Consider the following 26,109-nt stretch of genomic DNA (forward strand, 5'->3'; position numbering starts at 1 on the left):
GAACGTGGAGAGTAACTAATGTCAAAACGACCCCCCCTTAAAACGAGGCAACCATTTTCCTGCCGTGCTCTTTCCTACGGCACTATCCTGATACACAGCGCAAATGTTTCTTTCTGCCTCCGCTGCCGCCGTCCCTCTATTGAACTCAAACAGAAGAATATATCGGGAATGTTCTGATTTCTCTACTTGGCACTCCACTTTCAGCTTCACTAATTATCCCGTAATGACAAAATGAACAGTATGTAAACTCAAATAACAACAGTGAACTACAAATAAAACGTGACAATCGATAAATAAACCCATAGCAACCGGAATAGCAACATGCAAAACAAAAACGCTACGAACCTACTCACCAACCTAATAGTTGCAGCTGTTGCCAGATATCATGTCCTGATGTCTCACCTTTTTGTGTCCTCACCCGGGAGATAGGATAGGATTGTCATTGTGATAATCCCTTAGACTAACCCTACTGGTGTCCAAGTTGTTTACGGAGGTCGAGAGGAACACATTACGTGCGTGGAACTACAGGCGCGACTGATTGATTAAATGTGGCCGTCCAGCGACGGAAAAGCGGTTTTCTTATCTGCGTGAAGCTGTTTGTCACGCGACATTGCAGATGGCTGCTTGGCTTTTAGATGTGCCGTTACTTTGTGTGTTTGACATATGAAACGTGACAGTTCCCGGTCGCGACCGTCGACTACTGTTGTTTTTGTTTTATTATTTTTTTTATGTGGCCTCCACAGTTTGTACTCTATTTAGCCACCGAGAACACGTGTCTATACAGAATACACAACTGCATAAAAAAACTTTGTGTTCTGCCTTACGACAGGTCTTGTCGTGGGGAGCCCCGTCAGAGAGGTCCAGCGCATGAGCGTCTTCGGAAGTGATTCCAGTGGTAGTTTCACATTGCCTTCCACTGATGATAATGAAATGGTAATGAGAACAACACAACACCCAGTCCCTGCGCGGAGAAAATCTCCCACTCAGCCGGGAATCATACCCGGGTCCCTTAGCGTGACAAGCCGGCGCGCTGACCACTCAGCTATCGGGGCGGACCATAAAAATGCATATTTACACAGCGCAAACGTTAAGCTTTTACCACAACAAATGTTTAACAAATATACTGATAAGTAAACTAGATATATTTATGTAATCAATCCACACTACTTCTTAAATTTAATAATAACTAGTACATATAAATGAAAATATGAGTCGTACACATTTTTCCCTATACCCTTAAGAATGGCGCTCCTACCCGAGAGCGACAGCAACGGCTTTCTGGCTTTCGGGTCACTGGGACTGTTCGCCCTCGTGGAGATAATGTTTTCAAAGGCGAGTCTTTTCCAATAGATGGGTGGTGTTTCCACTACATGGCTGGTGATGCGAAACAAACGTCCAAAAGACTCGGCAGGCAGCAGTATCTCACAGAAAATGGCCGATCGATGGTAGCAGCGAGCATGAATCACTGAATAAGGTTCAAATGGCTCTGAGCACTATGGGACTTAACATCTGAGGTCATCAGTCCCCTAGAACTTAGAACTACTTAAAGCTAACTAACCTAAGGACATGACACACATCCATGCCCGAGGCAGGATTCGAACCTGCGACCGTAGCGGTCGCGTGGTTCCAGACTGAAGCGCCTAGAGCCGCTCGGCCACATCGGCCGGCTCACTGAATAAGGGAATGACGATAATGAAAATTAGTGCCTGACCGGGACTCAAACCCGGATTTCCCGGTTTACGCTGGCGCTCAAATGGCGCTGAGCACTATGGGACTTAACATCGTAGGTCATCAGTTCCCTAGAACTCAGAACTACTTAAACTTAACTAACCTAAGGATATCACACGTCCATGCCCGAGGCAGTATTCGAACCTGGGACCGTAGCAGTCGCGCAGTTCCAGACTGAAGCGCCCAGAACCGCTCGAGCGCTCGCCTTAACCGCTTTGACTATCCGAGCACGACTCACGTCCACGACCAAACTTCCGTATAACATCGTCTATACATCATACTTGTACTCGTACTTCCCACTAATGTTATTCCTGTACATGGGAGACATTTTACTTTTAGTCACGGAGCCCGTTATCGGACGATGAGTACGTAATTGCAACAATAACTTTATCTTGGAACTCTTCCATTTGGTTCGTGTTTGCATATAAAACAACAATATCAGAAATTGAGTCCGCCTTCATGCAAAACACCTTGTCTTTTTTTATTTGTTTATTTCCCAAACTAGTTACGGCGACAAATATCACAATCATGAGTGGGTTTTTTAAAATCTAAAACAAGCTGAAAATAGCATCGTTATACAAACACAGTGGCACATTATTACAGTATTTACTGTTCTTTTTTTGAAATATGGTTTTCTATGGATACCTTCATACTACCTTATTTGTTGTACGTTATGGCATGTTTTTTAGAATTATTGTCGCTATTTGTGACATATTTTCTGTGCTTTTTTCTGTTGCCCTTTTTTCTCAGCGAACATCATGTCAACTGCAACTGTGAGCGGCTGTTAGTAAACAAAATACTAAAAGGTGAACTTAGCGCCGCGCGGGATTAGCCGAGCGGTCTAGGGGCGCTGCAGTCATGGGCTGTGCGGCTAGTCCCGGTCGAGGTTCGAGTCCTCCCTCGGGCGTGGGTGTGTGTGTTTGTCCTTAGAATAATTTGGGTTAAGTAGTGTGTAATCTTAGGGACTGATGACCTTAGCAGTTAAGTCCCATAAGATTTCACACACATTTGAACATTTGTGAACTTAGTATGATCCAGGTTTTGGTGTGTACTTGGCTGTTACTTAGTTATTCGTGTACTCACGTTCGTTGGAAGGCGTGTAGCTCATTCTGTACATACAAAAACAAAGCTTTCGCACTTTGTTTATGATTAAGAACATTAGGCCATCTTGCTGTTCGTGTGTGTCGCGAGAGGTATATCGCATGTTGCGAGATGGCTATGAAAACTGTATCGGGAATTACGACGATTTCTGTTCCTTATTTATGTCCCTGTGTGTGATGGGGAAGAGGTTCTTTTGTGTGTTTGTGCTTTCTGTTCTGTGCCATTGGTCAGTTTTCTCAGAGCGCTGAAGAGTTTGTTGTATTTTCGTTTATTACATTTTTCCATTCCGCTATAGCATTTTGCATGTAGTAATTTTCTTCTATTGTTAGTTGTCGGTGTAGACTGTTGCTGTTCAAAACGACTACAAAACAGATATCATAAGCAAACTTAACAACAAGGTAAAAATGAAACAGAAAAATAGTGACCAGCCACTAAACAGCACAACCAAAGAATCTGAAAATACAGAGGCAGTACACACAGACAACACAGCAGACCACACCACATCAGGAAAAAGAGACAGATGGTATACACTAACATACAATAACAAAATATCACATCAAACTGGAAACATCTTGAAAAAGCAACGAATCCCGATAACATTCAGAACAAACAATACAGTTCAGAAATGGCTAAGGAGAGTCAGAAAAACCTTCGAAAAATTCAGTAATGCTGGAATATATCAATTCACATGCAACTCATGTCGGGCCCAACACATAGGACAAACAAGCAGAACTTCCGAACGATGTACACACAGTACATGACAGCTCTAAAGAGTGACAGCACACATTCAACTTTTGTGGAACATGTAATGAACAAAAACCATAACGCCACTAACACCGAAAATGATCTACACATTCTGAAAAACAGCAACAGTCCATACCGACAACTAACAACAGAGGAAAATTACCGCATGCGAAAGGCTATCGTGGAAGGGAAAAATGTAATAAACGAAAACACAACACTTTGCAACAACACACTCTTTACCGCTCTGAGAGAAATGACGAGTGACACAGAACAGAAAGCATGCACACACAAAAGAACCACTTCCCCATCACACACAGAGACATAAATAAGGAACAGAAGTCGTCGTAATTTCCGCTACAGTTTTCATAGCCATCTCGCAACATGCGATACATCTCTCGCGACACACGCGAACAGCAAGATGGCGTAATGTTCTTGATCATAAACAAAGTGCGAAAGTTTTGTTTTTGTGTGTGTAGAATCAGCTACATGCCGTCCAACAAACGTGAGCACACGAACAACTAAGTAACAGCCCAGTACACACCAAAGTATCCATAGAAAACTATATTTCGAAAAAAGAACAGTAATGTAATAATGTGTTACTGTGTTTGTATAACGATGCTATTTTCTCCACGTTTTAGATTTAAAAAAACACTTATGATGGTGATATTTGTCGTTGAAACCCGTTTTGAAAGTAACAAGTAAACAAAAGACAAGGTATTTTGCATCAAGGCGGACTCAATTTATGATATTGTTGTTTTACATCATTGCAATGTCTGTCTTGTTCAGAAGTACAATGAATTTCCGAAGGAACATGGAATCGTAATTTTTTCACAACGCAAACATTGCAGTTTCGTATCAGTAGGAAGAGAGAGCATGTCAGCTACCTACTGGTGCTCTTTAACGAAGGAGGCGGCCTTGACGAGGGTAATTAGCAAACAGTAAGTTCTGTTTTGCTCCAATGTAAATCTGAATTGTAGAACTCTCATGCACCTCGTTATCCTGTTTAGCTGCAGACCGTTACCCAGTTTTGTATGTGGAGAAGATGCTAGAAACCACTTGGAGCAGTGACTATTTGCGGTGCTCGTTTTCGAATCCAGTGGTCAGACCTTTGACTGCTGAAAGTCGTCGGATTGCTTCAGGGCAATAATTAGTCATACGTATCAATGCACACATGACTCTTAATTAGCATGGTAGTGTGTGTGGCAGTGTATGGAACCTCGTTTGACTACAAACGTTTCGGAAGAAGTCTACAGAGCAATACGTCGTGTGGCTTGTCTCGCACACCGCGCAGCTCAAAAAAGTATGTAGATTCTGACCGTGGCCGCTAATCGGAGTTCGCCGGACGCTACTGATTTGTCTGGAGTGTAGCCGTGGAAGAGAATCGTGGACAATAAACACCACATACAAGATGAGAATGGAAGGTTTTGAAATTTGTTGCTGCAGAAGAACATTAGATGGGTAGACTGAAGACGTATCGAATTGAATCTGGAAGAAAAGAAATTTGTGGCACAACATGAGTGAAAGAAGGGATGGACTGATTGGGCACTACCTTGGGTTAATAGAATACGTTACCTGATAATGGAAAGGAGTGTGAGGGATAAAAATTGTAGAGCAGAAACCAAGGCTTGGATACAGTAAGAACGTTCCGCTCGGTGTAGACTGCAATAGTAGCGAAGATACGACGATCTTCCCACAGGAAAGAGTAGCGTAGAGCGCTTCACCGAGCCAGTCTTCGGACTGAAAATAGCAACTACAACAACAACATGAATATGGAATTCAATCGCAGTAAACTAAAGAAGTGTAATCAGTATGTACACATGGTAGATGAACTTCTATACTAATGGCGACTGGGTTACAAGGCGGAAGTCAATTTAAATGAATGATATAGCTATAGCGGTTCTGTGCCTTCTTTATGGACGTTAATGTGTTTAACCAGAAGTGAAGTTTTTTATTAATATTCAAATTCGAGATGAGTCACGTTCTACATTGAGTCCGGAAACAGCAATTTTTCATACATGAATGAGAATCTCAGCACTGGCACGAAGAATAAATGCGGTCATGAAGAACCGTAATCTACCTCTCAGCTCTACTGCATCGAACTAGTCTAAGAACTGAAGCAATGTGATGCATTTGTTGCAATGATATAGTTTAAAAATCAGGGCCTGGCCAGGATTACACAGTCTTGCGTGGAATAAAAAGTCGACACAACAAAAGTGGTGCCTAGTCTTCTCTATAAACAATTGCTATTCAGTACAAACGTAGATGAAAGTGTTCCCAGTGATTTATTTCATTTGCTAGAGTAGTTTCAGTTGATGTGAAAGTAACAGAGTAGAAGTGATTGTCGCACAAGGAACCAAACACGGACACTTAATTTTCATGCGAAATTTTCTTCCAATCAGTCAACCGGAGTCCTCCTTACGCAATGATTCAAAAACACAATCTGTTTTATGTGGTTCCAGTCTTTGAGTCTATACATCTGCTATACTGAAACTGGTCAAATGGGAGACTGCCGGCACCTGTGTGTACTCGAATCCTTGTGTGTGACAGTTTTTTAATTTGCGTGTAGACAGCACATTAGCGACCACTACCGCACTATCAAAAATATCGTTGGCAAGTTCATTTAACTGTTGTAATGAAGTGAAAAGTTTTCGAGGGGGACAATGTAAACTCAGACACGCTTGCTGATCGCTGTTGAGGGGAAACGGAAACCGCGGCTTTGGTAACGATTAGTCGCACCTTCTGCGACCTTGTGGGAGGACATTCTGTGGAAACCGAGAGCGGGTGCAGACTTTTACCCTTGAGAAAATGTCGCCAACTACCGTTTAGCTCGCTGTACCAGGAAAACGTAGCGTACGTAGTGTTGTAAGAGACTTTAAAGTGACCGAGCGGTTGTAGGCGCTTCAGTCTGGAACCGCGCGACTGCTATGTCGCGGGTTGGAATCCTGCCTCGGGCATGGATGTTTGTGATGTCCTTAGGTTAGTTAGGTTTAAGTAGTTCTTAGTTCTAGGGGACTGATGACCTCAAATGTTAAGTCCCATAGTGCTCAGAGCCATTTGAACCATAGACTTTCTGTCAGCCAGTATCGCCAGCATCTGCTGAAAAGAGTTGTGGATGCTTCCTCTGCTGTCTCATCCTTCTACATCTTAGAGTGCGACTTTCCTGTCAATTAGTGCAAGTATTGCAAAATTAATAAAAAACTGTCTCATTATAAGTAATGACTTGACTAACAAGGAGAGGTCCCCAGAGGAGGGATCGACTTCATGCGATCATCTGAATGGCGATGTGGGTTAAGATTCCAGATACCAAACCCTCCAGCTATTCACCCTGGCGGACCCTCATTTGCAAGTAATCACGGTGAAAAAAAATTCTGAAGTTTAAGTGGCAATCAATAGCGTTAAAAGAGAAAAATGTTGCAGCCTGGTTATGTGGTGTAACGGATACTGCAAGATTTTCAACTACTGAGGATCGTGGATTCGAATCCCATAAAATTTTCTACTTTATTAAAATTTTTAATCTTTATAGAAATGGATTTGATCATTCTTTTTGTTCAGTTAACTGGTTTAAATGTAATTTTTCATTTATATTCCATTGTCACATAATTTCAATCATCGTATGAATTTCTTCATTTGTTCTCACTTTTTCCAAATCATTCTTTTTCCATTCGGAATTTTTGTGACTGTAACATTAGATATATTTATTTATTATAATATTAGAATATTTGAAAACATCAATCTATCCATTAAAAAACAAAAGACGAAATAGTCTAATTACATTAACTGTGCAATGGTGTCAAAAATGTATTTTTCGTTATAAGATGTGCATTTATTTGTATGATGAACGTCATACAAACATTTAAAGCATAGCCTAAATTCCTACTGCGTTGTGGAGAAAATAAGGCACGTGAAGATTTAAACGAAAGAAAGGATTACAAATAAATCGAAATTCAAGCAAAATGAGAAATAGAAATTATGGCTGCAATGACATGGACGAGAAAATACCATGATGAAACGAAACAAATTAAATCGAAATTAACGGATAAAATTAAAAACAAAGATTTCAATCGGAAAAGCGATGACAGGAAGAAAAATGGGAGCAAATAAAAAATTTATGTGATGATTAAAATGATGTGATATGGAAAAAAAAATAAAAAATTACATTTAAACCAATTAGCTGCACAAAAATAATGTGCAAAGTAATTTCAATAGAACATAAGGTCGATTCGAGTCTACGGTCTTCTGCAAATCAAGGCCTTACCCTGACCATTACACTATGCACGCAGCTCGCCAGACCACTGCTATTTTTAACTTTATTGAGAATCACGAAAAGTTTCGAAATTTTTTTCGTCAATAACTGGCAAATGAGGGACTACCAGGGTGAACGCCTACAGTGTATGATGGCTGGAATCCTAGCGTACATCACCGTGTAGATGGTTTCAAAAAGTCGATCCCCCTGCTGGGGACATCTCTTGTAAGTTATTAAAGAGTGTTCCAGTTTCAAATGAACAAAAATAAAACAGATACTACTTCAGGGTGAAGAAAATTTCACTCGCACTGACTTCAAAATGCGATTTCTTACAACCTAGCAGTGTAAGAATGTCTGTAATATAATTACATCCTCTGCATATTTTCGGTTCAATATGAACGTCAAAGAGCAGCAGTTAGCCAACGCGGCAAGTGTCTTCGTTCAGTATGACTTAGTAGCGCTACGCAGTCAATGCAACGCATACAATGTTGGGTTAGAATGCTCAAGGTAGATGTTTCGATTTTGCGTGTAGGAATATTTGTTTTTATATGCTAATTTAGGCTTCGTGATAGAATGTCCGATGTCTTAATCGTTGTATAGCAGTTAAGGTACATTTGTACAAAACATGTGTAATTTCTCAATGCTAACAAGGAAATGTGAGTACAATAGCTTCTAAAAAAATATGTTTGGTCCAATTTTAATAAAATATTTCGACTTGAAGCACTTATTCTATTATCTTACCAAGTACTACTTTCATCACTGTTTTGTGGTCCACTAGCAGCACTGATTTTTCCATTTAGTTCATATGGTTCAAATGGCTCTGAGCACTATGGGACTCAACTCCTGAGGTCATTAGTCCCCTATAACTTAGAACTAGTTAAACCTATCTAACCTAAGGACATCACACACACCCATGCCCGAGGCAGGATTCGAACCTGCGACCGTAGCGGTCTCGCGGTTCCAGACTGCAGCGCCTAGAACCGCACGGCCACTTCGGCCGGCTCCATTTAGTAATACCTCCTTTCACAATGTAAAACAACTGAAATTCTGACTAGTCAAAAGGATGGTTTGAATAGCACAGTGCTTTGCAAGGCATGGTTCTACAGGAGGTGGCACACCCTCCCCTTCGTCCGACCTTTGAGGGAAACTACCTGCCCACTTGTAGGGGATATACAGTTTACCATAGACAGCGAACCACGGTGCAACTCGGTATTTTCCACATGCAAAAAAAACAATGCCATAGCGAAGAGCGATGAGTGGCTTGGACCTTCGAAATTCTAGTCTGACACTCACCCAATGAGCTACCGAGCCAAATAAAATACCAGTGGCTCCACACACCTGCTTTTCGGCCTACCCCTTCTACTCTTATACACCACCAATGAGCCGTGCTTCTCCTAATAGGTCTCCATGAAACATGTGCATCACATACCCGCCTGATTTAAGTGTACCTTTTCGGTGCACTTCACCTATTACAGGGTTATTACAAATGATTGAAGCGATTTCACAGCTCTACAATAACTTTATTATTTGAGATATTTTCACAATGCTTTGCACACACATACAAAAACTCAAAAAGTTCTTTTAGGCATTTACAAATGTTCGATATGTGCCCCTTTAGTGATTCGGCAGACATCAAGCCGATAATCAAGTTCCTCCCACACTCAGTGCAGCATGTCCTCATCAATGAGTTCGAAAGCATTGTTGATGCGAGCTCGCAGTTCTGGCACGTTTCTTGGTAGAGGAGGTTTAAACACTGAATCTTTCACATCACTATGCGCGAAACTTGCCCGCACGCGTTCAACCGTTTCTTCGCTCACTGCAGGCCGACCCGTTGATTTCCCCTTACAGAGGCATCCAGAAGCTTTAAACTGCGCATACCATCGCCGAATGGAGTTAGCAGTTGGTGGATCTTTGTTGAACTTCATCCTGAAGTGTCGATGCACTGTTATGACTGACTGATGTGAGTGCATTTCAAGCACGACATATGCTTTCTCGGCTCCTGTCGCCATTTTGTCTCACTGCGCTCTCGAGCGCTCTGGCGGCGGCAACCTGAAGTGCGGCTTCAGCCGAACAAAACTTTATGAGTTTTTCTACGTATCTGTAGTGTGTCGTGACCATACGTCAATGAATGGAGCTACAGTGAATTTATGAAATCGCTTCAATCATTTGTAATAGCCCTGTACATTCGAACGTACACTGATCAGCGAGAACATCGTGACCACCGACCTACTGTCGATATAAACCTCTGCAGTCGATAGCAGCGTCACCTGACGAGGAATAACTGCTAGTCAGACACACGCACGGTGCAGTGTGCCTGCTGGCCTTGTGTAGATTGAGGAAGTCGCGCGAGATAAGTTTGGCCGAAGGCAGATTTTGATGGCCCGAAAGCTTAGTACGAGCATTTCGGAAACTGCATGCCTTTTCGTGTGTTCGAGGAGTGCTGTACTAATTGTTTTCAACACGTGGCGAAACCATCGTGAAACCACGTCCAGACGTCGTGGGTTTGGGCGACCGCAGCTCACTACAGATGTCGGACGTCGTAGGCTGGACAGACTGGTAAAAAGGCGTAATTAACATCAGATTTTAATGTTGGGCAGAGTACAAGTGTGTCTCAACACACAGTGCAACCAACACTCCTAACGATGAGTCTGCGCAGCCGACGACCGATGCATGTGCAAATGTTAACACCACGATATCGGCAACTACGACTGAAATGTGGACGTAACCATCGGCATTGGACGTTGGAGCAGCGGCACAGTGTTGCATGGTCTGATGAATCCCGATACGTTCTTCGTGACGACGATGGGACGGGCGGATCCTTAGTCTCCCAGGGCAACAGCTAGTTGACACCAGTACTGCTGGACAGAAACAATCTGGCGGCGGCTCCATTATGCTCTGGGGAACATACACGTGTGCATCCATGGGTCCAGTGGCGCTCGTACAAGACACCATGATGTCCAAGGACTATCGTACACTGGTTGCTGACCACGTACACCCCTTGATGACGATCATGTTTCCCGACGGCAGTGGCATTTTTAACAAGATAATGCGCCTTGTCACAAAGCCAGGAAGGTGATGGAGTGATTCAAGAAGCACAGTGGCGAATTGCAGTTGATGTACTGGTCCCCTACTTCACCAGATATGAATCTGATCGAACACATCTGGCATATGATTTAACGTGGTGTCAGAGCTCATCGTCCCCCTCGTCGGAATTTACGAGAATTAGATGACTTGTGTGCGGAGCTGTGGTGCCATCTCCCTCCAGCCATCTACCACGCCATGACGCGCCGACGGTGTCATCTATGCCAAAGGTGGACAGACCGGTCGTAATGTTCTGGAGGATCAGTGCAGATTCCGGTGCAATCTTCTGCTGTCAATCAGTACAAAGTGTCCTCGTCACCGCCATGCACGTTGCATTTAGCTACCTGCTTACGTCATGAGCAAGACCAGCAACTCGCTCCACAGGTTACATCAAGTTTCCTTACTATTTTTTACTGTTTCATTTACTACTGACGAAGATCAAATGCGTTGTCTATACACAAAACACCTATCACCGCGAATATTCTTCTTCTTCTGCACTTCATGGTGTAGGCAAACTCCATGTTCAGGCTTGACAGTGAGATTTGTTGCTACCTTTCCCTAAATCTTCGAGGATCACTTCTTCTTATTACGTATAAAACCTTATCTGATTTGGCATTCTGTCTTCATTCATTCTGTTGATATGTTCTGTCCATTTTCTTCTATAATCGCTCCACCTTTGCGCAACATTATAAACATTAAATTATGTTCCTGTGACTTCGTTACTTATGCTGTGCAATCTTGAGCATCCTATAATCTCATTTCCGATGTTTGGATCTTACTCATCTCCTTCTGTGCAGACACCCAGTGCTCACTCCCACACATTAGAACTGGTTTTGCTATTACTTCATAGTTCTGATTCTGCTGTCCTTTCCTGTACTATTATTCAACTTTCTAGTTATAGTACCACATATGTGTTCAAAACGTTTCTGTATCTCGATCTTTATTGTAATTTATATGTGCTCCACGATAGCAGAAATGAGAGATTTTTTCTACGGATTTTCTGTTGTTTATTATATTGGATTGGATTACTATACTGGATATTTTAACTGAAGTGACACTACCCTAGTCTTAAGCATTGAAATTCCTGAGTTATATTTTTTTGACCATTTGTTCAGGTCTGTACATACATCTCTGAAGACCGTCTTCCCTTTTTTGTATAACTGTAATATAACCCGATGGTAGTGAAACATTTGTTTCTTTTCATAATTTATTTTTAACATGGGACTTATCTCTGTATTCAGTTCTTATGAGGTGTGGCTAATGCGTATGTTCAGTGACGTATATGAAATGGCAAACCCTTCTGTTAGTCCTTGAATAGTTTTTAATTTAATATTCTTAGTCCCTTCGGTATTGATTACAATATCAGCTGTTTGGTATATCCTTTTCAGCATTTGAATAACGTGGCAGAGGTGTTCTCTAAGGCTCTTAATTACCCTTTGTTTTGATCTGTTTATTTTAGTAAGGGTTTCTTCGAAGTCGCTAAATGCACACAACAGGAACATTTCGGAGACGTTGGTTGTACATGTATGTCAATGCACCCCGTCATTAACAGTATCAGTGAAGCAATGGGTGGAGGGCGATAACATTCCTGAAATATATTTAACTGCCTAGGGTCCCGACCCGAAGCCGATAGAACACCGACGTAGTTGGTACACTGTGTGATCAAAAACATCCGGACACCTAGCTGAAAATGATGTAAAAGTTCGTAGCGCCCTTAGCGCCATCCACCGGTAATGCTGGAATTCAATATTGTGTGCGCCCCCCCCCCCCCCCGCCCCTTAGCCTTGATGATAGCTTCCACTCTCGCAGTCATACGTTCAATCAGGTGCTGGAAGATTTCGTGGGGAATGGCAGTCCATTCTTCACGAAGAGCTGCACTGAGGAGAGGTATCGATGTCGGTCGGTGAGGCCTGGCATGAAGTCGGCATTCCTAAACAACCCAAAGGTCATCTATAGGATTCAGGTCAGGACTCTCTGCAGGACTATCCATTACAGGGATGTTATTGTCGTGTAACCATTCCGCCACAGGCAGTGAATTATGAACAGGTGCTCGATCGAATAGCTCTTCGACAGTGGGAAGCAAAAAAAAATGCTTAAAACATCAATGTAGGCCTATGCTGTGATAGTGCCACGCAAAACAACAATGGGTTCAAGACCCCTCCATGAAAAACATGAATAACACCACCGCCTCCGAATTTTACTGTTGGCACCACGCACGCTGGCAGATGACGTTCACAGGGCATTCGCCATACCCATACCCTACGATCGGATCGCCACATAGTGTACCGTGATTCGTCACTCCACACAACGTTTTTCCACTGATCAATCGTCCAATGTTTATGCTGCTTACATCAAGCGAGGCGTCGTTTGGCAACTACCGGCGTGATGTGTGGCTCATGAGCAGCCTCTCGAACAAGTTTTCTCACCTCCCTCCTAACTGTCATAGTACTTGCAGTGGATCCTGATGCAGTTTGGAATTCCTGTGAGATGGTTTGGATGTCTGCCTATTACACATTACGACCCTTTTCAACTGTCGGCGGTCTCTGTCAATCAACAGACGAGGTACGCTACTGTACTGTATGTGTATCTTCACGTTTCCACTTCACTATCTCATGGGGAACGGTGGACCTAGGGATGTTTAAGAGTGTGGATATCTCCCGTATAGACGTATGACGCAAAATCAGCTGACTACATCCGAAGTCCGTCAATTTAGCGGAGCGCCCCATTCAGCTCTCTCACGATGTCTAATGACCACTGAGGTCGCTGATATGGAGCACCTGGCAGTAGGTGGCAGCCCAATGCACCTACTATTAAAAACGTGTGTTTTGGGGGTGTCAGGATACTTTTGATCACATATTGTAGTTGATGATTGAAGACACAACACTGTTGTTACAGGTAGTCTGCGAAAACGAGGTCATAGATGTTGCCTACTGATGAATTGTGTATACGATTGGAGTTAACCCAGTCAATTGAGGCCTGTAGATGGTTTACTGAATCACTGAAATTGGTAGCCATATAATAAATAACATATTAGAGAGAGCTGTAGGTGTTCCATTTTATTACATCTTTGAAATGAAGATGCTGAAAAAAATCAGCTAAGCGTTTGCAAAAAAAAAGAAAAAGAAAAAAAAAGAAAGTTTGTCTAGCCCTTGACCTAGATTTCGATATTTACAAAAATATCTTCTTCAGGAGAGGGCCTTGTTACATCACATGGTGGTTAATTACATTAGTTGAACCAAGTGGCTCTTGTCACATATAAAATTATATAAATATCTAACCTAGGTCAAGGGTTAAATAAACCTTTGGCTTGCAGCTAGTTGGCTGATTTTTTCAACCCCTTCAGATTTATACAGTAGCTGAATCGCAGCCATATTTAAGATTTTGACCTTTGAATTGAGGTAGAACTTGAGCTTCACTCCAGACCTCAGCGTCCAACGTCTCTACCTTCACTGGTTCCGGCTCTTGAGAAAGAGTGGGCTGCTATTCGTGTACAGGACACCTCATTGAAAGTGTCGTCAGCAAATGTTCATAAAAATGATTGCTGGATACTTCTGGTAAAATAGTGGGTATTTACTGCTTACGATATTGGTGATTCTATTCTTTAGTTTTTAGACAGTAAGTTGTTCACTGAAAATTCTCAATGAGTGGAATGTAGTATAACAGTGTTAGTAGTGAACCTAGAATAAAATTTCCACTCTGCAGCCGAGTGTGCCCTGATATGAACGTTCCTGGCAGATTTAAACCGTGTGACAAAAAGGGACTCGAACTCTGATTCCATCACGCTAGCGGGCAAGAGATCTACCAACTGAGCTACTTATGTACGACTCACGACCTTTCCTCACAGTTTTGCGTACACCAATACATCTCCTACTTTCACTTAAGTTCTCGTTCCTGATCTGCACGACTAGCAGTCCTAGAAGAAAGGATACTGCGGAGATACCGTGTGGCGGCGGGTTTAATTATAAATGATGATGGTTGCTTATTGTTGTTCGTCGTCTTTCTTACGGGAGCTTGGTAACTAAGTTTGTGGTCAGCCAGACAGCGATGGCGACCATACTAACCTTTGTTTCCAGTCTGCACGGCCACATTTTGGTCCAGCCCACTGAAAGAAATGTTTCTATTCTCTTTCTATTAATGGTATCTGGGCTGTGATTACAAATGAAGGTATACATTTGTAGTTCAAACGTACATATATTTAGTAAAATATCTCTCGTACAACACTTTGAAAGTCACTATGTTCAATTGACAGTAAATCTTTCTATCTTAAACAGCACTATTATTAGTTCAGAGGCTTCTTCTACTGTACGTTCCTACCAAATAGTCCTCCGTTCCTACCAAATAGTCCTTCGCCCTGACTACTAATACTCAAATAAATGTTCGCCACGAAAGTGGAAATAACAGTTACCACTTGCCTCCCGGATTTGTAATTGTCACGATCGGCACACTAACAGTTACTTTAGCGTATTCTAAGTGATCCAGGACTGTGTACAGTCCTCGCGAGTTCATTATCAGTTATTACAGAAAATACGCGATTTGTCATAGTCAGTCTCTGACGTCATCCGAGGCAGAGCGCGATCCGACGTTCAACGGACGTGGATCTTACAGTGGCTGAGTGCTAAGTGAACCTTCTTCCTGCCTCTCGGGCTATATTTATATATGTGCCGCAGCGGACGGCCAAGGGAACATCAGCTGTCATCTGTCTTATGCACGCGACAGCAGCCCCTGAACGACCGCTTTCTCGAGCACATAATCTTTAATAACCAAGTTATGAATTAATTTAGAATCTTCTCAATTTTTACATGCATTCAGGTAAGTTGGCTCAAATCACAGAAAAAATTTCAGTTCACTTGAATAAAAACTTTGCCTTCTAGAACTTTTATAGTGGAACCAACGGTAGATCGTTACCCCTGAACTATAACTTTAATAGAACTTGTATTGGCTGTTATTAATACTATAATTCTAAAATTTGTTATAGCTCCATTATTTAGTAGGTTTTATCATCTGCTGTAACCAAAATTTTCTATCATTAAAATAACAGGTACCTAATCTACTACAAATGAGTATATTTTGGTTACAAATTTGGTTTTCCTTAAATTACTCAAAAACTATGAGAGGTAGCTTAATGTGGTCTCTTAGTTATTATTTTAGGTTAACCTGAAGCATCTTACAAATTTTCACGTTTCTAAATCTAATACGTCCGCAACTCGTGGTCTCGCAGTAGTGTTCTGGCTTCCTGAGCATGGGGTCCCGGGATCGATTCCCGGCGGGGTCAGGGATTTTCACTTGCCTCGAGATGACTGGGTGTTATTGTGTCGTCTTCATCATCATAATTCATATTCATTATTGTCGGAGGAAGACAATAGCAAACCATCTCCGCTAGGACCTTGCCTAGTACTGCGGTGCGAGTCTCCCGCATCGTCCCCTACGCTCTGTCAAGGAGTGTGGGACTTCATTATCGTGTCTAATATTTAGCGCCTTCAATTTTTCTTAAAACGTGGATTCTGGCTCTAATTTTAGTTCTTTTGTTTGGGAACTTGCACTACTTATTTATGACCTCCATAGGCACATGCTGACCAAATTCTGGCTTTCTAGCTTCATTATCTAGCGCCACTTTTTTCCTTAAAACTGTATTTTTACGACAAATATTGATTTAATTACTTTATGACTTGACCTCTAAAATGTTATTACAATAAAATGTATGTTGATAAAGTTTGAACATAAAATTTTGACTTTTAATTTTATACTTAATTACGGTGCAATGCTTTTGCGCTACGCGCAGGCGCGTTAAGTTGACGTGGCGCTACTAGCGGTGAACTGGGGTAAGTCCCGGCGCACTCGCTCGTCTCTGTGTATCACACATGATACAGCGCTTGTTTCGCTTCAACACACAGCCACACCCTAGTTGACTGTTTCCAGAATGAAATTTTCACTCTGCAGCAGAGTTTAAAGTTTGAAGTGCTGATGATGCTGTGGTGTACGGGAAGGTGTCGTCGTTGAGTGACTGTAGGAGGATACAAGATGACTTGGACAGGATTTGTGATTGGTGTAAAGAATGGCAGCTAACTCTAAATGTAGATAAATGTAAATTAATGCAGATGAATAGGAAAAAGAATCCCGTAATGTTTGAATACTCCACTAGTAGTGTAGCGCTTGACACAGTCACGTCGATTAAATATTTGGGCGTAACATTGCAGAGCGATATGAAGTGGGACAAGCATGTAGTGGCAGTTGTGGGGAAGGCGGATAGTCGCCTTCGGTTCATTGGTAGAATTTTGGGAAGATGTGGTTCATCTGTAAAGGAGAACGCTTATAAAACACTAATACGACCTATTCTTGAGTACTGCTCGAGCGTTTGGGATCCCTATCAGGTCGGATTGAGGGAGGACATAGAAGCAATTCAGAGGCGGGCTCCTGAATTTGTTACTGGTAGGTTTGATCATCACGCGAGTGTTATAGAAATGCTTCAGGAACTCGGGTGGGAGTCTCTAGAGGAACGGAGGCGTTCTTTTCGTGAATCGGTACTGAGGAAATTTAGAGAACCAGCATTTGAGGCTGATGCAGTACAATTTTACTGCCGCCAACTTATATTTCGCGAAAAGACCACAAAGATAAGATAAGAGAGATTAGGGCTCGTACAGAGGCTATAGGCAGTCATTTTTCCCTCTTTCTGTTTGGAAGTGGAACAGGGAGAGAAGATGCTAGTTGTGGTACGAGGTACCCTCCTCCAAGCACCGTATGGTGGATTGCGGAGTATGTATGTAGATGTAGATGTAGAAGTGTTGACGGTAGGAGATGAGATAATGCTAGAAGTAAAGCTGTGAGGATGGGTCTTGAGTAATGCTGGGATAGCGCAGTCGATAGGGCAGCTGCCCGTGAAAGGCCAAGTTTCAGGGTTCAGGTCCTGTCTGGCACAGTCCTAATCTGTCTGCCAGCGAGTTCTATTAGTAGTAGCAATGTTTCGTTTGTACTTGTAGGGTAGCCGCGCACCAGAGGACCACGTGAGGAGTAACAGGGAAGAGGACACCGACGATCGAGACGGTGAGCACGGAGAAGGCGCCGGCGATCGACACGATGAAGACAAAGACGGCGGCGAAGAGGGCGGCAGCGACGGGGCCGGAGACGGGAGGAAAGGAGGCGAGGACGACCTGGCGTGGGCGGGCCGCCGCCCCCTGGACGGCACCGACTGGCCCAAGTGGGCGGGCGGAGACGGGCCGCACGGCAGCATGCCACCCAGGTCAGCCACCTCTCGTCTACTGCGCTAGCTTGTAACCTCCCCCTCACTTATCGACCTTAATGACAGTGAAAAATTAAACCCCAAACTGGGAAAGGAATCGTCACCGAAGTTAATCTGCGGTAAAGAGGGAGGAAAGGGTTACATCTAAATGAAAGGAAAAATGCAAATGAAATTGGTGGAAATTAATTTTGAAAAGGAGTAAAGTTACTAAAGAAAGTAAATGTGCGGTCGTTACGTTAACAATTAATTGGCGTTAATTAGATGTTTAAGATTTGGGGAAAATTACGGTCGCCAGTCCCATGGACAACTACTATAATAACTGAAAATGAAAGATTAATGCACATATATTTAGCACTAAAAGCGTGGCAACTGAAGGTTGACACGTGTTGTGTGAAAACTGAATGTTTGTCAGAAGTAATAAATTTCGCTGCACTCTGACTTAATTTAGTAAAATAATTAATAAAACCGGAAAATTGAAAGTTAATTTAGTGACTGAAATTAATATTGAACTTTGTTTCTGAAGCACTACGAAATTCAATAAAATAAGGTTAGTCTTGGGCTACCTCAACAATCATTTCAAAAGCTACTTGAATCTACGCAATTTAGAAATAAGAGATTTAACTTTGAACTTCAATTAAATGACTCTGGACAATTAACAATAGTAAAATTTAGTACGTACCAAGCTGAGCTGCAGTCACAGCTAAGCTAAAATATGGTAACAAAACTTGCACTCTTAATTTGTGCTTGTGTGATCTAAATATTGTAGCCAACTATGAATACTTTAACTGAACTTTGAAATTAAAGCAGTGAAATGGAATGATATTACTTTAATGCTGGCGTTTGAATTTCAACGACACTCTGATTCATTCCGGAAAAGGAAGGGACCCTGCTTGGTAATGCAATTGGGACAATGAGCAACAAAGGTTCATGCTAAGTTGCTGTAATTTTGTGAGGCAAATGGAACAGTTTGAAAAGCTGTGGTCTGCCATACAGTTCTAAAACTTTATGTGCTTCCAGTCTTCCTTGTTGGTTGATTGAAGGTTTGAAGTCGTCGGTCGAGGAGGGGGCGACAGTCACTCATTGTCGGCCGTCGCTGTTGCAGAAGCTGGATGTTGGCGCGCCTTCTTCTCGACACTGTCACCAGGGAAAACGGGCTCTTGATGTGCACCAGCTAATGCTTCCCGTCTGCGACACCGTGTCAGAAACTATCATAGCAAGTCGAGCGCAATTACATACTGCCAAACCCCGAAAGCGCGTCAACTCGCGGGAGCGTCACTCACCTGTTCCACCGCCCTACTCCAGCCAGACTCCCTCTGCCCGCGCTCCATCCGGCAGAGTTAACACTACCAAAGATCCTAAACACTTTCGTTCTCCACACGGCCTATCGATGTAATCGTTCGATAGCATAATTTTCCCTAGGCCAGACCCAGCGCAAAAATACAAATAATATTTACAACTAATTATACAGCGACATAAATGCATAAAGATATATATATGCAAATAATAAAGCAATTACAATACATAAAGACATAGAAATGTCATATCTTCAGGTAACAAAATAAGGGCCGTCCGAAGTGGCCGTGCGGTTAAAGGCGCTGCAGTTTGGAACCGCAAGACCGCTACGGTCGCAGGTTCGAATCCTGCCTCGGGCATGGATGTTTGTGATGTCCTTAGGTTAGTTAGGTTTAACTAGTTCTAAGTTCTAGGGGACTAATGACCTCAGCAGTTGAGTCCCATAGTGCTCAGAGCCATTTGAACCATTTTTTTGACAAAATAAGGAAAAAAATTTATAGTACAATAGATGGAAATAGGAGGATATGCATTTCCGGTGTTACAAGCTGACGGCCCCGTGGTCTACTGGTAGAGCGCGCGTCTCGAAACCAATCACGGTCAGACCATGGAAATTTTCAATATACAGAGTGCGTCAAAAATGTATACACGGTTTGAAGGGTCATAGAAAATTTATTTCCAGTTCTACAATGTTAAATTTCTGGAAATGGAAAGCTTAAAGTCCAATTGGAAAAATAAATGTACTTTGCAAATGTGATTAATGTTCAAACTGGTGGCCTTCAGCATCAATACATTTCTGAGTACGAGTCACCGCTGATTCCGTACATCGTACCAAAGTGTCCAATGAGATTTCTGCACACACCGCCTGAATCTCATTCCAAAGAGTGTCCAGGTTACGTGGTTTACGTTTGTACACCTCATCTTTTGCGGTGCCCCATAAGAAGAAATCCAGCGACGTGAGGTCTGGAGAGCGTGCAGGAAACTCGATTGGTCCCCTTCGTCCTATCCACTAGCCTGGCACATTGTGATCCAGGTATGGTCGTACGTCCCAATGACAGGCGCCATCTTGTTGGAAATAAAACTCATCACTATCGTATAAAGCACGAATGGCAGGGAATATGGAGTCAGCAAGCACTGTTAGGTACGTTTCTCCAGTAACAGTAACTTCAAAGTGGAAAGGCCCAATGAGTCCCCTTGCAGACAAACCACACCACACATTTATACCAGGCAAATTTACAGCCTTTTCAACTGTAATGTAAGGATTATCTTCAGCCCAGTATACACAATTGTGCCTATTGACAGTTCCATTGAGTTTGAACTGGGCTTCATCCGACCAAATTATGCTACCCATAAATCCCAGTTCACGTCTCATCATCTCCTGAACCCATTCACACAATTCTAACCTTCGATCTGGATCGTCGTCACTTAGCTGTTGCACCAGCCTAGGAATGTACACACGAAACTTACCTTTCTTCAGAATGCGTAGCACACTACTAGCACTTACATAACTCTCACGTGCCGCTTGCCTTGAAGATTCTTGAGGCGAACGCTGAAACAGTTCCAAGATCGCAGTTGTAGAATCATCACTTGTAGCTGTACGAGTTCGCCCTGTTCGACGTTTATGCACATCACACACTGTTCCATGAATTTTGAATTTGTCTCGTAGACGTGTAATTGTTAATTTTGAAGGTGGTTCTGTACCATACTCACTTCTCCACTGTCTTCGAACCGCAGCTACATTCTCAAACTTCCACTACCACTTAATTATCTGCTTCCGCCCTTCAAAGCTCAAACGCACGTCCGTCATATTGCAGTTACTTCCTTGCCACTGCTGCCACCTGTTGAAGAAACATAACATTACTTTCTCACAGATATTTAACCTTGTAGAACGGGAAATAAATTGTCTATGACAGTTCAAAGTGTGTATACATGTTTTGACGCACCCTGTACTTTTAACCTAGCCTTGATGAATACCCAAGAACGACACGTAGTTCGTCTTCCACGTTAAACTGTAAATCCCCTTTGCTCGGTCAGATAAATGGCGTACGCTAAAGACACTTGAAAGACCGGGCACTCGAAATGAGCCCATGGCTGTAGGACCCTGCTTACCTACAGCAATTTTCACTCTGCAGGAAACTGTTTCTTCTCATCATAGACTTTGCTGTCCTAGGCAGATTCTCGAACATTTCACGTGCTAGTCAAGAGTCAGAAAACCACATCAGTCGTTCCTGATAGATGATGCTCCACTGCTGTAACGTTGCAGTGAGAATTTTTCACGAAATCTCAATCGCCAAATTTCTCTTCCGAATGGCAAACTGCACTGTGCAAAAGAATTAAAGGACCATTTCTCTGAAACTATAATGTTTTCCCACACGGCAACAAAAAATGTGAAATTAGGCTTAAGTTTGCCTACAGCCTTCCTCTATAGTGATGCAGAAGGGTGGTGCCCTGCAACCTCACTCTCGGGTTCCCAGAATGCTGCAAACAACAAGATGGCGTCGACAGATGTGACAGAAGGTCAGAACTCAGAAGTTGAAGTAAGGTATGATGGGATAATAACGTCACATTTGCACAAAATTTCATCAAAATTCTGCCCAACGCCACCGTAAACTTGGTATGGGATGTGGGCACACATCGCATAACCACATCTCTCCTTGTCTGTTGATGTCTCGGTGAAGGGAGTCAGAATCGCGACGCCCAGCATTTAAATCACGTGGTTCCGTTATGCGTGGTTCAGGAAAACATTTAAGACGTACTAGTGCTCAGAATCGACACGAAAAGTCTTCGGGAGGTGGCACACTGGGCATCAATGAAACCATCTCTTCCTTTGAGGTTTTGGTTTTACACATTTCGCAGTCGAAAACGACAGATTGCAATGCAGTGTGCAATAGTACGACGACGTTTTTGACAGCCTTTGACATTTCCGACACCCCCCCCCCTCCCTCTCCCCCCACCGGAAGATTCACCTCTTCTCTAAGGACACGAGGGAACTGCAACGCCATTGCCACGCGGCATTAGCCGAGCGGTCTTAGGCGCTGCAGTCATGGACTGTGCGGCTGGTCCCGGCGGAGGTTCGAGTCCTCTCTCGGGCATAGGTGTGTGTGTTTGTCCTTAGGATAATTTAGGTTAAGTAGTGTGTAAGCTTAGGGACTGATGACCTCTGAGCTAAATTGAAAACTTCTGCTCGCGGTGGAGGGAAATGACGGATTTCAAAAAAGTGGCCCTTTAGTTCTTTTGCTGACTCATAGCTAGATTGGGAGCAACGACCATCGTGATGAAATAAGAGAAATCAGATCTCTCTCGGAAAGTTTTGCGTGTTCATTCTTGCCACGTGCTGTTCTGGTTTGGAACGATAGAGAAATAATCTACAAGTGTTTCTGTGCATTCTCTCCCAAACACTTACGTGTATATTGCAGAGTAAGCATTACTATGTACTGTTATGAAAGTCATGTTTAACACAATCACAACACAAACCATTACATGATCATATTCAGGTACAAGTTCCTCGTGCATTCAACGATGACCATTCTTCCTATTTGTTTAAAACTTGAAAATATATTCTATGTTTGAAACGACCGATAGGTACAAAATTATAATTTGAAGTTGTGTAAAGCTCTAAACAGTTTCCGTTGGAGGAAGACCAACGCCTATTCAGTCAGTTCGTCACACGTCTCGTTAGTTTACAGATGAGTCAGTGCATTAAGTATTTGACGTTAAGCGTGTAAAAACATTTCGGGTCAAAGATCCAAAACCCTAATGAAGAACTTTCACCGTACATGAAGCTACAATAGCGGTAGTCCATCGAACACCCGAGGAGCGGCGCTCATAATGCGGTAAAATCCCACCGATTCTTCGTTCCAAGCCAGTGCTGTTAATTTTCTTAATTATGGGAAGCCGACGCGGATGTTACTTATTGCGATTACTCGCTGTCGGTGTTCAGGAGGATAAAGTAATAGGAAATAGCAACAACAACTTAGTTGCAAACGAGTGAATGCCGTGGACTCTAAATGACTCGGAAATACCATCAACAGTTTCATTACAAACGGTAAGCTCTGTAAACTATGTGCTAAATGTATCAAAAGTACCTCGCATTTCTGTACGAAGTATAATGAGAATTATAATGACACCGATTCTTTTTAATTTCCGTAATCGAAGACCTATATGGCACAGTAGTAGGAGACTGTCTTCTAAATTCTGTAAATATTTGTACGGCAGAGGCTGAGAGCTATTTTCATTTTTTTAAAAGCTTGGTTTTCCTCCAAACTATTTGTCATATAATGATATTATTTTGTTGGTGTCTTCATTATATGTATATGTGGATACTGTACTCAATTTTTTGCGAATAGAATTAGTAGTGAAGAAGTAAAAACTTAAAACGTCGTTTCTGACGCTGAAGTTTTACCGCATGAACAGTGGAAATATAGTAAGCGATATTTTTTTCAGTGCTTTGGGGAGAGGAAAGGGAGGAGAGGTGTCAGGGAAGAAATGTTTCCAAAAGGTTTTAAATTATGTAAAGTTTATTGGAAGTGGCTGAGCTCTTTTATCCTCAAATTGTGGATGAATATAGTCTGAGTCATTTTCACGCTGTGAGAATGCTGCCTCAAGACATAAATTGACCAACAGTATTAAACCTTTAACTTAATATTATACCAGTTAATGAATAAGTAATGGCAGCATTTTAGTTTTGATAATTCGGTCAGTAATTACACTCCTGGAAATTGAAATAAGAACACCGTGAATTCATTGTCCCAGGAAGGGGAAACTTTATTGACACATTCCTGGGGTCAGATACATCACATGATCACACTGACAGAACCACAGGCACATAGACACAGGCAACAGAGCATGCACAATGTCGGCACTAGTACAGTGTATATCCACCTTTCGCAGCAATGCAGGCTGCTATTCTCCCATGGAGACGATCGTAGAGATGCTGGATGTAGTCCTGTGGAACGGCTTGCCATGCCATTTCCACCTGGCGCCTCAGTTGGACCAGCGTTCGTGCTGGACGTGCAGACCGCGTGAGACGACGCTTCATCCAGTCCCAAACATGCTCAATGGGGGACAGATCCGGAGATCTTACTGGCCAGGGTAGTTGACTTACACCTTCTAGAGCACGTTGGGTGGCATGGGATACATGCGGACGTGCATTGTCCTGTTGGAACAGCAAGTTCCCTTGCCGGTCTAGGAATGGTAGAACGATGGGTTCGATGACGGTTTGGATGTACCGTGTACTATTCAGTGTCCCCTCGACGATCACCAGTGGTGTACGGCCAGTGTAGGAGATCGCTCCCCACACCATGATGCCGGGTGTTGGCCCTGTGTGCCTCGGTCGTATGCAGTCCTGATTGTGGCGCTCACCTGCACGGCGCCAAACACGCATACGACCATCATTGGCACCAAGGCAGAAGCGACTCTCATCGCTGAAGACGACACGTCTCCATTCGTCCCTCCATTCACGCCTGTCGCGACACCACTGGAGGCGGGCTGCACGATGTTGGGGCGTGAGCGGAAGACGGCCTAACGGTGTGCGGGACCGTAGCCCAGCTTCATGGAGACGGTTGCGAATGGTCCTCGCCGATACCCCAGGAGCAACAGTGTCCCTAATTTGCTGGGAAGTGGCGGTGCGGTCACCTACGGCACTGCGTAGGATCCCACGGTCTTGGCGTGCATCCGTGCGTCGCTGCGGTCCGGTCCCAGGTCGACGGGCACGTGCACCTTCCGCCGACCACTGGCGACAACATCGATGTACTGTGGAGACCTCACGCCCCACGTGTTGAGCAATTCGGCGGTACGTCCACCCGGCCTCCCGCATGCCCACTATACGCCCTCGCTCAAAGTCCGTCAACTGCACATACGGTTCACGTCCACGCTGTCGCGGCATGCTACCAGTGTTAAAGACTGCGATGGAGCTCCGTATGCCACGGCAAACTGGCTGACACTGACGGCGGCGGTGCACAAATGCTGAGCAGCTAGCGCCATTCGACGGCCAACACCGCGGTTCCTGGTGTGTCCGCTGTGCCGTGCGTGTGATCATTGCTTGTACAGCCCTCTCGCAGTGTCCAGAGCAAGTATGGTGGGTCTGACACACCGGTGTCAATGTGTTCTTTTTTCCATTTCCAGGAGTGTACTTGAAATACTGAAAATCAACTTTTTTGGCCCCTAGAAACTGTTAGATAGGCAACCTACAGCTGGTATCCGATGACTGTTTTTTTTTCATTTAGTAATATAGACACGTTCAAACTGCAATTCTGATCTCGTCCAGCATATCAAAGATAGGAATTTAGAAGTAGATTTTCGCTTTGTTTCAAACTTGAAAAGGCATCACCCTTTTCGAAACAGTTTTTGATGTTGCTCAGCAACTGTCATACAATATTTTTGAAGGAACATACTGCCATTTGACTGTTTTATTGTTTATTTAAATACAGTCCAAGTTTTTGCCTTTTATACCATTTTCAAGAATCTGATTTCGTGTTTTTAACATATATTGCAGGACACTTAACATTTTGTCAAGCTGAGTTATATGTTAATATATGCTAAAAACATAAAATATATGTTAAAGACATTAAATCAAATACATTAAAATAGCATAAAATACCGAAAACTGGGTTGTACTTAAATAAACAACAAAACAGTCAAATGACGGTGTATCCTTTTAAAAAAAGCATTTTGTAAATGATCATGTATT

At 43.0% G+C, this 26,109-nt stretch overlaps 1 protein-coding gene across 1 annotated transcript in view; it reads left to right on the top strand.

Moving 5' to 3' along the window:
* LOC124551772 (dentin sialophosphoprotein-like) overlaps positions 1–26,109 on the top strand; it is a 151,377-nt gene that overhangs the window by 93,170 nt on the left and 32,098 nt on the right. Inside the window, exon 4 of the mRNA XM_047126466.1 lies at positions 17,872–18,131. Coding sequence (XP_046982422.1) covers positions 17,872–18,131 — 260 coding nt within the window. The remainder of the gene's footprint in view (positions 1–17,871; positions 18,132–26,109) is intronic.

This window comes from Schistocerca americana, chromosome 1, assembly GCF_021461395.2.
Source record: "Schistocerca americana isolate TAMUIC-IGC-003095 chromosome 1, iqSchAmer2.1, whole genome shotgun sequence".
Classification (NCBI taxonomy): domain Eukaryota; kingdom Metazoa; phylum Arthropoda; class Insecta; order Orthoptera; family Acrididae; genus Schistocerca; species Schistocerca americana.